This window comes from Rhododendron vialii, chromosome 11a, assembly GCF_030253575.1.
Source record: "Rhododendron vialii isolate Sample 1 chromosome 11a, ASM3025357v1".
NCBI lineage: Eukaryota > Viridiplantae > Streptophyta > Magnoliopsida > Ericales > Ericaceae > Rhododendron > Rhododendron vialii.
In genome coordinates this window covers 35,318,181-35,332,654 of record NC_080567.1, presented here as the reverse complement: position 1 = coordinate 35,332,654, position 14,474 = coordinate 35,318,181, and the positions used below count along the sequence as shown (strand labels likewise).

Below are 14,474 nucleotides of genomic sequence, written 5' to 3'. Positions count from 1 at the left end.
CAACCGGACGACCACCCGGACGACCACTCTATCAAACGGCTAGTTTCCAACGGCTAGTTTCAAACGGCTAGTTTCCAACGGCTAGTTTCCACGGCTAGTTTCCAACGGCTAGGAAGCATATGGATGGCTATATAAGGCATCAAGAACTCATTAATGAGTACACACACAAGCTACAACATTCCATATTATTGCAAGAGCAAATTCTCAAAAGATCAAAGCCAAAAATTCTCATTGTTCTTCCACTTTCATATTATTCTTGAGAGAAAATTTGTACAAGTCGTGAGCGATAATTTTCATACCTTCTTCACATACTTGTATTTCCTAAGTGAGTGTTTGAGTCAAACACTTGAAAGCTTAGAAGACCAAATTCGGGTTGGAATTTGGGTGTTATTGTTTTTGAGAAGTTTTCGGAGAAAATTCTTGCGGTTGTGCTAGCTCTTCGGGAAAGCTAGAGGCATTCGGTTCTTGTAAGCACCCGCAAGACTTACAAGTTGTAATCTTTTAAAGATTAGTCTAACCTTCAAGTAATTGCTTGAGGAGAAGTGGAGTAGGGCCGGACCGTGGACAAATCCGGACCGAACCACTATAAACGGGTTCTATCTCTCTATCTCTCTATTTTGATTGCATACTTATTGTTTGCATATATTGTTAGAGATAAATTTTTATTGGTAATTATTACTAGCAATCCTATTCACCCCCCCTCTAGGTTGCATAATTTGGGTAACACTACCGATGTAAACATTTGTTTCCTCCAAATCAATTGTATTGCGCTACGTCGCCATATTTTATTAATTGGGACCACTGTTTTGACATGTGTCGCAATGCAATTGATTTGGAAGAAACAAATATTTACACTGGCGGTGTAAAGAATTTATTCTCATTGTAATGACCCACCCCAGCTGACCTGCTAACCATTCGCTTAATCACGTAGAATAAATTCTTTACACCGCCGATGTAAATATTTGTTTTCTCTAAATCAATCATATTGCGTTACGTTGCAAAACAGTGATCCAATCAATAAAATATGGCGACGTGACGCAATATAATTGATTTGGAGGAAACAAATATTTATACCGGCGGTGTAAAGAATTTAATTTCATGATTCAAAAAGTTAACCTTAAGTTATACAGTAGCTTGTCGGCCTTTACTTATAAATCATTTCCTTTTTCTTTCCCATGGAGTACTGATCACTACGCCAAATATTGCTTTTACCGTTGGTATTATTACCGGCGGTAAAAAAACTGCCGTTAAAAGCTATTTTTACCGGCATTAGTAAAACCGCCGGGAATAACTACCTAAAACGGCGGTTTTTTTAAAAATGCCGTTTTTACAAACTTTTACCGGCGGTTTTTTAAAATACCGCCGGAAATAATAGAATATACGGTTTTTTTAATACCAGCGGTTTATTACCGCCGTTTATAATAATACTGACCCGTATAATATAAATATTATTATTTATCCTACATGACGCAATATGCGAGTCAGCCCAGTTGGTAGCACACGCGCGATAGGACCCGGAGGTTCCGGGTTCGATTCCTGGGAAAGCAAAAAAAAATTAACCACCGATTTTATTGCCGGCGGTATTATTACCGGCGGTTCTTTACTGCCGTTTTTAGTATTACCGGCGGTTTTCTAATGCCGCTTTTGTTTTTCCGACAATTGTTTTCCCGGCGGTTTATTTCCGGCGGTTTTTGAACTATTACCGGCGGTTTTGAGTATTACCGGCGGTTTTGGGACTATTAACGGCAGTCTTCTCATGCCGCTAATACTAAAATTTGGCGTAGTGGATGTGGGATCCCACCTTGGCTGCAACATTCCCATTGCATTGGCCCAACATCTTCCCCTAATGGTCACGGTGTGGTACTTAATTCTGTACAGCACAATCAATGTGCTCGTACCAGATTCTAGAGGTGACCCCCCACCATGTAGACCATGGTTGTGCTCTGATACCAATTATAACAACTCGCCCCAACTGATCTGCTAACCATTCATCTAATAACGTGACTCAAAAGATTAACCTCAAGTCATACAGTAGCTAGTCGACCTTTACTTATAAATCATTTCCTTCTTTTTCCCATGGAGTACCGATGTGCATGGGATCTCACAGGTATTCCCTCCGGTCCACTTTCAATTTTTTGTCCATTTTTCGATCAAACTTGGATGATCGGCTCCGTTCATTTTGTAGAGTTCGGTGAGAATTTTAATCGTACCAAAAATCATGTTTATCGAACTTTAGTAGATACATGATCGGCACATGTAAAAATTAAAGAAAACCAAAACTGGGTCAAAAAACACACTGAATTAGAACCCAATTTTGTTTTTATTTTTATTTTTTGACAATTTTCACATGTGCCAATCATGTATCTACTAAAGTCCAATAAACACGATTTTTGGTGTGGTTAAAGTTCTTGCCGAACTCTACAAAATGAACGGAGCTGATTATCCAAATGTTATCAAAAAATGGCCGAAAAATTAAACCGGAGACCTTTGGTATCCCCGGTATACATAAAAGTTTCTTTTAAATATTTAGGGTGTGTTCTACTAACTAAAATATTATTTTTCTAATAAGCACTCTTTTTATTTATTTTAAGATGATGTATTGTGAGATAATGACTTATCTTGTAAAGTGAAAAATAAGCACTTAAAAATAAGAACCTTAACAGAATGGGACCTTAGTTTGTTAGGACCTTGACGTAGGCTATAAAAGAAATTCAATCACCGCACCCTAAAAAATTCAAAATGGTGGACAATAATATTATAACGAGTGGAATTTTTTGGCCGATTACAAAGAAGGTGGTTGGAAGTTGTGGCTACGAGCATAAAATCTTTCTGAATCTTGTTCTGCATCACTTATTTCAAGGTCATTTTTTATTAATAAAATCTAAGTTGAAAAATGGCTAAGGATTTTACAACAACGACCTTTGGCCCATACATTAGTCTTCCTTAGCCAAGTATCATTTCACGAGTCTTATGACTAGGGGCACACAAAAAAAAAAACAAACAAAAACATAAAATAAAAAAGAAGTGAAAATGAATGAAAAAGAAACATGAGCCCTTTAAATATAAATAGCATTGGTGTTCGAATCGTAACATAACAGAAAAGATGTAAACTAGCCTCAAAGAAAAAGGGGAAGTTGCTATTTTATCAAAATCACACGTGGCTCTCTTGTGTCCAAGAGAGAAGGTGTGGCTGGGAGCACCTTATTCCTTTATTGTGAAAAGACGAAATCACCCTCGACATCATAACCAGCAGCTGTCCAGTAGGGGGCACAATTGGAAAAAAAGCCAAAAATTGGCAAGCGGTGCAATTGGCTTCAAGGCTCTTAGTTTTAAAGCTTTGGAGAAATACAGTCAATAACTCCAAATGCTTTAACCAAATAAATTCATCATGTGCAACTAAAATTGCAACCACCCGACCTTGCTAATCATAGACCCCCTTTCGGCCCAAACACTTGCCTGAGAAAACATATCTAAGGAGGTACCACGTAGTTCTTGATGAGTGTGTTAATATACCACATGAGGTTTTAGCTTCCAACCAATATGGGACTAAACGTTATCAAACCTCCAAATCCGTATCACTGAAATGCTAATTACAAAAATACTTCCGAATTACGCCTATATAACATCATGATAGATATTATTGGAGTGTATCTTAGTTGATATCAAGGAGCTAATATATGGATACACTCCAATAGATATATATAATAGGATGTGATTTTGGCACTTCAATTTTAGCCAGTGACACTGCACTTTTTGTTTTGCAATCTCACATGATCAACACACAAAGTGAAGCAACAATGACTAAAACTAGAATGCCAAAATCAATTTTCTAGAAATATACAATTAGCATTTACAGAAATTTGTATGTACAGGCGTTGAAGTTGTCCCAAACTGATCAAAGCAGAGTAACCAGGCTAGCTAGGCTAGAGACCAAATGGTGAAACAAGACTACAGGCATGGCAAATCGCCACAATTGACAGGTCGAGTTCAGCGGACTTGTTGAAGCAATCTCCTTCTGGATGATAACAGAATAAAGCTTTCGAATCGCAAGACATCACAATCTCGCCACTACTTAAGAGAAATAAAGGATAAAGCCTCATAAAACCTTGACTGATCACAAATTCTCTGGTCCATGAGCACTCCTTCGCACCGTGTTCCTTCAACAGCCATATATGAACCTCATGCGTCCTACTCGTTTCTCTAAAACCACCCGTTATGGCAAGGCATCCTCCCAGCACCGATATGTTGTAAAATTCACAAACTTCGCAGTTCGGTTTTGGGATCTGATGAAATTTCTCTTCAAACAAATCGAATGAAAGGATGATATTTCTCGACTTGCTATAACTCCGGGCAGTTGAGTTTTCATCTTCGCATAGCCAGTGAATTGCACCACCCACCACAACATCGGATGATTGATCCGGACAAACAAATGGGACGTCGATTTCAGAAATCTGACAACCATTTTTTCCGAGAGTGAACACCTCCGCCTGCAAATAAGTCCGACCATCCTCGTATGAAAGTTTTACAATTCTTACCAACTTACATTCGCGATCAGTCATTGCATCGAATGCAAACCCAAAATATTGGTCAGATGTAACAACAGTGCCATTATGGCTTGATTCCCGTACTCTTGGTAACCCAGGATCAAGTAAAAACTTATGCTCACCAGTTAACGGGTTGAACAAACAAGCTCGATATTGACGTAAAGGGGCAAGTTTCTTCTTGTAATATAGTAGACATACCAACCCATTGCAGGAGAGCATTGGTCCAGAACTGTATTTCTTTTTCATCCTCGGCTGAATGATTTCTGCCAAACCTCTCCGGCTATCGACAAGATACAATTGGTTGGTATAGTATGGTTCGTTGATGTATGAGGCCGGCGAAATTCGAATTATGAGCCCGTAAGGGTTCTTGTGGAGATGATGGTGATGAAGAATGAGCTCAGGATGGCTTGTCAAACGGTAAAAATCCTGGCATACTGATTTCACTGTGAAGAGAGACGTGCTGGGTAGTCTTTTAAGGATGTCAAGGGAAATGTCACTCGGAAGATATTTGATTGATGAAGTCCAGCTCGCACTTTGTTTTTGTTTTTCGCTTTTTGCTTTCCTCTTTCGCAAATGCCAATGCCAACGCCAACGCATGATTCGAAATTTCATCATAGATTTTGTTCTCGATAAACGAGGAACAACGTATGTGGAATTACCCTGTAAGTAGATGGATTAGAGAAAGAGGCAAGAAGATATCTTAATGTCTGCCGATCAAAAAATATATACCTTAAAGCCATTCACATCAATAGAATAAAGAACGACAAAAGAAATATGTTGATCAGGTATTTAAAGAGTGCTCACATAAAGATAGGCAGAAAAAAGGGGACGATTGAAAGCACCTATGGATGATCGGGATTCAGTGGGCAGGGTAAAGAGTTGAGAAAGGAAATTGAAAGCTCATTAGTTGGCTGCGTAGAAGCGTAAAGGAGACATTAAGAGGAAAAGTCAACAAAATCAATTTCCTTGCAACAAACCAAGGCTTGTATTTATATGCTAAAAAAATATTTGTACTTGCACTCCACTCCGCTGGTTAATTATTACGGAGTATTCTTCGTTGGCCGTGTGTTTAATAATAATAAGACGTGCGATTTTTAACAATGCGTGTAAGACTATACTATTTCACCGTTAAAGGGGACCTTTTGCCGGCCGGCAGTAATTTCCTTAATTTTGCGGAGTGTATAATTCGCATCCATCTCAAGTACCCTTAGAACATCTCAAAAGGAGGTAGCTAGCCAGCAAAATTGCCAAAAAAAAAAAAAATTCATATTTGAAGTGATGTTACCAAAAAGTCCTCCAAAGGAGATAAAATTTTGGTGTAACTCTCTTACTTTTCAAGTGAGAAATGACTCTTCAAATTATTATTTCATCAGTTAAAGGGAGATAAAATTTTAAAATATTTCTTCCATTATTTGGTTAATTTCAAAAGAAAGAGAATCGAAAGTTTTAAAAACAAATTTTAATTTTCTCTCCAATTTCTTCTTTTCTCCGTAATTTCTCTCTTTCATTATTTTTCTTCCATTTCTCCTCCCATCTCCAAGTTCCAAACATACCCATTGACAAAATTTGATCTACCTTCCGTTATTTGATTCTCGAAAATCGGCTTCTCTCTCTCTCTCTGAGCAAACATAATCTGATCTCTCTCTCTCTCTGAGCAAACATAATCTGAACACAACTAGATGTCCCCCAAAAGATAAAAACGGATGTCCAAAAATCATTTTTTAGATACGGTAAGTAACCGAATGTCCGAACGCAGTTGACTGTTTTGGCCGCGTATTCTTGTTGTGCTAGATTTCTCATCATTCCTTGTTGTACCATTCCATGTACTTTTTTATTACTATTCCATCTGTCTCTAAATAAATGTCCGTGCCGCGGCCTTTAAAATGACATATTTTTTGGTTAAAAAAAATCTTATCTTTTTTACAAATTGAATGAACTCATTGATATTTATTGATTTGCAATTATTTTAATTTTTTAACAAAAAATTCATTTTTTCATAAGCCTAGGTTTACAAACACTTGCTATTTTGATAAGGCTGACACGGTTTGCGACGTGGAACTTAGTTGGCAACATGTGGTTTCCGTGGGAAACAAGGAAACTTCAGCGTATTTGGGAATAAAAATAAATAAAAAATATAAAACAGATTTTGTATTTTCCTTGGTTTCTTTGAAGCGCTTTCTGATCTCTTCAAAAAGTCTACAATGACCTCATAGCCTACTGCACGCCTATGTGGCGGTGGGCCTCACCTTTTTAAAAAAAGGGCCAAAATAAGGAACCGAAATCCTCCCAAATCAAATGACACCTATGAGATTCACGCCTACGTGACGGTAGATAGAATTTTTTCTCGCCTGAACAACAGGACTATATTCAATTTTTCATACATTTCGGAAAGCCAATGCTAATTCTCGGGTGGGAGTTGTTCGATAAAGTTGGTCTGCCAATGCTAAATCTCGCAAAGCCGTAGCAAAATTGGAGATGATAATTCTCCATTTCAAAATGCATCTATGTACGTGTAATTTTCTTTTTTTGGTTTTTTTTTTGTTATTCGTTAATCTTAATCTATTCTATCTTATGAAATTTGGAAAGGAAAAAAAATGTTTACGAAAATCGAACCATGTCCATGACGTGTACTTGTATATACACTTAAGCAAACATCTATTTCCTCCAGCCCATGAAACTGGGTCAATATTCAAGAAGCTCACTAATTAATTAATTAATATTCAATTACAAGTCTCCCTCGTAAGACGTGTGTATATACCTGCGTCTAGTCCTAGAGTTCCCTCTCTACGAACAAACACTCCAGTTGTACCAGCATCATCACCTTCACATGCGTTGTGATTAGTATGGACCATATGATTTGATTAGTATGAGATAATGATCGTTCTGTCAAATTATATTTGATTTTTTTTTTATTGTCAAAAGAGATTTTATTAACCTCTGAACATATCGTAAATTGTCACTAGTACTATATTTGTTTTTATTGGGCATCCCTCGATCACACTCCGCATAAAAGTACGCATATATATAGCTATATAGAATTAAAATTTCAAGTAAAAACATATCTCACGTTGTGATACTATAGTATGGACCATATGATTTGATCGATTAGTATGAGATAAAGATCATCTTGTCGAATTATATTTGACTTTTACTGTATGTATTTCACTAGTTGTAGTTATAAAATATAACGAAATGATCACCAGTGATATCCTTGATTTTATTAGACATCCCTCGATCACACTCCACATAAAAGTACGCATACATAGACAATGAAATTTTTTAGTAATAAATGCGACCAATCCTAATTAATGGTTCAAAATGAGGCACACTGCACACAAGTTTCACTAAAGAACCTGAACCACCAGTTAGAACAGTAGAACTCCACCTCTCACTTGGCTAAAACCACCTCCAAGTTGGCAAACTATGCATCATTCATTCTCTCTATATATCCCTCTACCACTGCCCTCAGCCACCTCCACACATACTTCAAAAACAAAACTCCAAACCATCCAAAAATAAGACAAACCCCACCAAGCAAAACATGGATATCTGGCCATGGATTTGTGAACTCCCTATCACTCAAGAGGGGGACGAGTCACCCTCCCAACTCGTCTTCCCACTCGCCACTTCCAAACCGAGTCGACACAGCAGTAGCTCAACCCAGTCGATCCAACTCATAGCAAACCGGGTGTCCGGATCAGACTCCGACGGCTCGCTGACCTTCTCCGTTTGCCTGTCGGGATTCGAAGCTGCTGACGCGGAGGAGATCATCTGGGTTCCGAAGCGTGTCCTCTCTCCTCCAGCCAGCCCTTCTTGCCTCTCATCCTCCAGCTCGTCCAAGAAATCGTCTCCCGCTCCCCCACCGCGCACGGCAGCACCTGCCCGCGTTCGGAGCTCCAGAACGTCAAGCCCGACCCGGTCTTGTGGATCCTCGACTCCCACTCGCCCGAGTCATTCTCGGGTTTCTTCAACTTCATCTTCCTCACGCGCCTCTTTTGGCTGTGTGTCTTCGACGCGCCTTCTGCAGTGGGCTCTTTCTATTTCCACTCCTTGTTAGCTCCAAACATCCAAGTTTTTGCGTCCAAACACGCCCTTGTTCTACGTACTTTTTTCATCTCAGTTGGAGTGGACGTAGAGCTTCGTTTCATGCGCACCCTCGGGTACATTTTAGCAAAATGGTTGATCTTAAAAGAGGTGGGCGTAGGGTTACAATCGTTAACCCCGTCGTCTTCTCATAATCTAGGGTTTCTTATGCTAAGGAGTCTCATGGGTTGTGGGTTTTGAAAGGGTACGCGCTGGTATGGGGCATGACGAGCACGCGCTTTGATGGCGAACAAAGTCGGCCCAAAATAGTTGAAGCAAAAGAGTCTGTCCTAAGATACGCCTTGGCGCACCAGCAGCTAGATGCAGTGGTCCAGTTGGAATGTACAGTTAGGTTCACTGATGGGTTCATTCTCGTGAATGCACGTGTTGACAACGTACGCGTTCATTTGGCGAAATATCACATAAGCCTTAAAAAAAATTAGCAAGTCAAGGTTGGAGATGCTTGGACAATGATGCAGGCTATAAAAAAAAAATTTTCAATCACCACACCCTCAAAATGGATAATAATATTATAAGGATGAAATTTTTTTTGACGATTACGATCGATGAAGGTGGTTGGAAGTTGTGGTTGAAAATACAAAATTTTCAAATTTCCGCGCAAAGCACTGGCTGTTCCAAAATTCTACCAGCATCAAATGTTCCCGAATCTTGGCCTAGGCCTACATCACTTATCTTAAGGTCATTTTTTAGAAAACTAATTTTCACACTCCAATTTTTACCGATGGAGTTTCATTTTTAACGTGAAATTACTAGTAACTTCATGAACAAAGTAAAGCGTTATCAATAAAAAATGAAGCTCAAATCAAAATCCCATTTTTTATTAATAAAGAAAGTTAAAAAATGGCTAAGCATATTGGTGTACATGTTTGGAAGCTGTGGTATGAAATGAAAATGACTGAAAAAGAAACATGAGCCCTTTAAATATAAATAGCATTGGTGTTCGAATCGTAACATAACGGAGAAGATCTGATGAATCAATTACAGAAAACAGAGTAACCAGGCTAGCTAGGCTAGAGACCAAATGGTGAAACAAGACTACAGGCATGGCAAATCGCCACAATTGACTGGTCGAGTTCAGCCGAATAGCTGAAGAAATCTCCTTTTGGCTCATAACAACATAAAGCTTTCGGCCCGCAAGACATTACAATCTCGCCATTATTTAAGAGAAATAACGGATAAAGCCTTCTACAACCTTGCCCGATCACAAAGTCTCTGTTCCATGACTCCTTCACACCGTATTCCTTCAACACCCATATATGAACCTCATGTGTCCTACACGTTTCTCTAAAACCACCTGTTATGGCAAGGCATCCTCCCAACACCGATATCTTGCCAAATTCACAAACTTCGCAATTCGGTTTTGGGATCTGATGAAATTTCTCTTCAAACAAATCGAATGAAAGGATGATATTTCTCGACCTGCGATCATACCCAGTTGAATTTTCATCTTTGCACAGCCAGTGAATTGCACCACCCACCACAACATCGGATGATTGATACGGACAAACAAATGGGGTGTCGATTTCAGAAATTTGACCACCATTTTTCCCTAGAGTGAACACCTCCGCCTGTAAATAAGTCCGACCATCCTCATATGAAAGTTTTGCGATTCTTACCAACTTATATTCGCGAGTCATTGCATTGAATCCGAACCCAAAATATTGGTCAGATGTAACAATAGTGCCATTATGGCTTGATTCCCGTACTCTTGGTAGCCCAGGATCAAGTAAAAACTTATGTTCACCAGTTAACGGGTTGAACAAACAAGCTCGATATTTACGTAAAGGGGAAAGTTTCTTCTTGTAATATAGTAAACATACCAACCCATGGCAGGAGAGCATTGGTCCAGGATTGTGTTTCTCTTTCATCCACGGCTGATTGATTTCTGCCAAACATCTCCGACTATCGACGAGAAATAATTGGTTGGTATAGCAGGGTTCGTTGATGTAAGAGGACAAAACTCGAATTATGAGCCCGTAAGGGTTCTTGTGGAGATGATGGTGATGAAGAATGAGCTCAGGATGGCTAGCCAAATGGTAGGCGGCCTTGCACACTGATTTCACGGAGAAGAGAGATGTGATGGGTAGTCTTTTAAGGATGTTGAGAGATATGTCACTCGGAAGATCTTGAATTGAAGTCCTCACACTTTGTTTTTGTTTTTTGCCTTTTGCTTTCCTCTTTCGCCACCGCAACCGCCAAAGCCTGATTCGAAATTCCATCACAGACGTTGTTCTCGATAAACGAGGAACCAAGTATGTGGAATTATCCTGTAAGTAGATTAAAAAGTAGATGAATTATAAAAAAGAGGCAAGAAGAGATCTTAATGCCATTCACATCAATAAAAGAAGAACGACAACAGAAATATGCTGATTAGGTATTTCAAGAGAGTACTCATAAAAAGATGGGCAGAAAAGAGGGGAAGGCTGAAGGCTCCTTTGGATAATTGGGATTTAGTGGGTAGGATAGAGAGTTAAGAAAGAAAATTGAAAGCTCAAGGGTGTAACGAGGGATCTAAGTCGTTTTTTCTACATTGATCACAAATATGGAAGAAGATTAGTTATCTGCATAGAAACGTCGAGAAGAAAAGATGGACCTTGAGAGAGGAACGACTAATTAGGATCTCTTGGTAGTAGTTTAGGTCGATGAAGGATATATATATCGATCGCCTTTTAGTCTTGCTTTTACCTTTTAGTCTTGCTTTTACTCCTATCATGAGAGTTACTCATTGTATCGCTTGACGTAATACATGTAGCAGAAGATAGAAAATTTGATAAGTCAATGACTCTTTTTTATTTCAAAATATGGTTAACCAACATATTAAATAATTGATTACGATAAATTGGATCCGAATTTGTCTTTTGTCCATAGTCACGACGGGTGGGAGGGAACATTCCGTGTTTTTTAGCAAAAGTCAACAATCCGGTCGTTAATAATTATTCTTGATTGGCGGTGTTTTTTTAATAATAAGCCGTTTAGTAATACAACTCTTTGCCTGATCAAAAAAAAAAAAAAAGTAATACAACTCTTTGCCGTTGGTACTTTCATTAATTTTGCAATCATGTGTCAAGTACTTAGGCAGCGATTACAGCGCATCATTTTTTTTCGTGTGTGTAATAATAAGCCGTGTAATGCCTCAAAATATGATGCTGAATAGAAAAAAAAAAAAGGGGCCCAGGGCTCCTTCTTTCTTTAAACCGAGGTGATTCTCTTCTAGGGCTCATCCTCAGCCGCGTGGCCGCCGGGGGGAGGTGCCCTCCATCCCTCCTCCCCCGGGTCCATTTTTCCTCCTCCTCCCCTCTCCTTCTCTCTCCTCTTCCTCTCTTCTTTCAGGTTTCGATGTTCTTCCGACTGCCCTTGCTGCCGTCTCTGACCTCCCTGCTCGCCTGGTCGCCGCCCTGACACCGGCCTCCCTTGGGTCCGACGGCGGCCGGAGATGATGGGGTAGATTGGACCCCTCCTCGTTTTACTGTTGCTGGACGGACAGGGTTTTGCCTAACGGCTCTGTTTTCTTTTCGGCCGAATGGCCGTGGAAATTTGGGGAGGGTAGAGGTTGGCGCGGGGTGGCTTTCGCCGTTTCCTCGTCGATCTTGTGGCTGGTTTTGGTGGACGTTGGGTCTGGATCTGGATTGTGTGGGTGATGGGCGCTGGTACGGTTGTGGGAGGTGTAATGTTAGTTGTTTTAATTCTGTTTTGCAGGTTATCCTTTATTCCAGAAAATGATCGGTGAAGATGGCGGCTTTGATCTGTGATGATCCAGTCCGGTGGTGGTGGGGTGGATGTGGTTCCCATGGCTGTAATGCTTTGGTCGTCTTTTGTGTGCCGAATTCCAGTCGGCGGCTGTCTAAGCTCTCAATCGGGCGTGGGGCTGGCATTTCGTCGTTTTGGGGTGGTGATCTTGCTGATGAAAATTGTTTATTGTAGGGGTTGTTCGGTGTTTTTGGCTGATGGTGGTGGTGGTTTGGCCCTCAGGCCCTGACTTGCCTTGGCTTTCATTGTCGTAGGCTGGGTCCCGTCGCCGGTCTCTACATCTGGGTGAGGCCGGCTGGGCTTAACGGTAAGGCTGGGCCCCGGTGGTTTATACGGCGGTGGCTGCCCTTGTAGGTTAGGGTTTTGTGGTTTGGTTTGGGTTTTGGGCTTTCTTTGTTTTATTTGGATGTCTAGGTTGATCTTTATTGTATTATCTGCAGTGGATCCTGATAGACCATGAGGAACTTTCTGGCCGGTCCTCCTTGGGTGAAGAATAGCCCACTAGGTCCTATCCAAAGAGTTTATAGCCCAGTAAATCCTCTTCAATATTTTGTTGACAAAAATACCCCTCTTAAAAAAAAGACGATTGGAGAGAGACAAAAATACCACCTCCGCCGCCACCACCATTCCGCCCCCACCACCACCACACCGCCCCCACCGCCGCCGCCGCCACGTCGCCACCACCATCACCACCATGCCATGAACACCGCCGCCGCCGCCACCCACACCACCACCACACCACATCACCCCACCAACACCGCCCCGCCACCGCCACCGCCACCACCATAATGGCCACTTCCACGCCGCCACCATAACCACCACCATCACCACCGCCTCCGCCACCACAATGACCACCACCACAATAATTAACAGTGTTAATTAACAATCAGCCCATACAACCTCCTACACCACAACCACAACGCCACCACCGCCACCGCTCCACCATTACCAACACCATCACCACTCCACCAACACCACCACAATGACCACCATCACGTCACCACCACCACAATTAACAGTGTTAATTTATGTCTAAATTAATTATATTAATTAACAGTTTTAATTTCTAATTAACACTGTTAATTTTTATATAAATTTATACCACAATTAACAGTGTTAATTAACAGTTGCCCTATATAACCTCCACCACCACCACCACGCCGCCGCCACCATCACCACCACGCCACGAACACCATCACCACCACCCCACCCACACCACCACCACCACGTCGCCACCACAACCACCACACCACACCACCAACACCACTGCCGACGCCACCACGCCACCACCACTGCGCCGCCACCGCCACCATAATGGCCACCTCCATGCCACCACAATGACCGTCACCACGCCGCCGCCACCACCATAATTAACAGTGTTAATTTTTATCTAAATTAACAGTGTTAATTAACATTCAGCCTATACAACCTCCTACACCACTACCACAACGCCGCCACCACTCCACCAGCACCAACGCCACCACAATGGCCACCATCACGTCACCACCACCACAATTAACAGTGTTAATTTCTGTCCAAAATTATTTTATTAATTAACAGTGTTAATTAACAGTTGGCCCATATAACCTCCACCTCCACCGGCACGATTAACAGTGTTAAATTCTATCTAAATTTACAATTAGTAGTGCTAAATTTACAATTAGTGGTTGTGGGCACACGCCTCAAAATTTTCAGTTTTGTTTAAAAATCGGGTGTGCCCTTTTTTTTTTTGGAAAGAGCGCGGCGAAGCGCTTCGATTCAGAGTCGCCACTCGGGTTTTAGCAGTAAAAATACCCAAGGAACCGAACTCGAAAACGTTTGCTACGTTCGTTTGATTTTTGAAAAGGCGTAGACTGGTCCGTCGTCACCTTTGATATCTGAGGTTCGGGAGCCAGGTTACGAGAGGGGAAGGGTTTTATGGCACCCCTCTAGCCCTATCCGAAGATCGGTCTCTACTCAGGCATTTCATAAAACGTTTGCATTTTTCTCTCATTAATCATTTTTAGCCAGTTAAGGAGGGGGAACAGTTAATGGAGATTAAAACTGTAACAAATTGCAATAATGTGATAAAATGTTTAT

General features: G+C 40.9%; 2 protein-coding genes across 3 annotated transcripts; both read right to left on the bottom strand.

The window, feature by feature from the left end:
- Positions 1–3,825: 3,825 nt before the first annotated feature.
- On the bottom strand, positions 3,826–5,510 carry LOC131308178 (F-box protein At3g07870-like). Of its 2 annotated transcripts, none has more exons than XM_058335009.1 (2): positions 5,349–5,510; positions 3,826–5,204 (listed from the first exon to the last, which is right to left on the bottom strand). In XM_058335009.1, the coding sequence occupies exon 2, from the start codon at positions 5,157–5,159 to the stop codon at positions 3,924–3,926; it is 1,236 nt and encodes a 411-aa protein (XP_058190992.1). In that variant the 5' UTR covers positions 5,160–5,204; positions 5,349–5,510; the 3' UTR covers positions 3,826–3,923. The 2 variants fall into 2 exon arrangements, with proteins under 2 accessions (XP_058190992.1, XP_058190993.1); XM_058335010.1 differs by having other exon boundaries at positions 5,387–5,507.
- A 4,148-nt stretch (positions 5,511–9,658) lies between these two features.
- Positions 9,659–13,723, bottom strand: LOC131307164 (F-box protein At3g07870-like). Its single transcript, XM_058333573.1, has 2 exons — positions 13,658–13,723; positions 9,659–10,915 (listed from the first exon to the last, which is right to left on the bottom strand). Exons 1-2 carry the CDS (start codon positions 13,721–13,723, stop codon positions 9,659–9,661), a joined length of 1,323 nt encoding a protein of 440 aa, XP_058189556.1.
- Between the last annotated feature and the right edge of the window lie 751 nt (positions 13,724–14,474).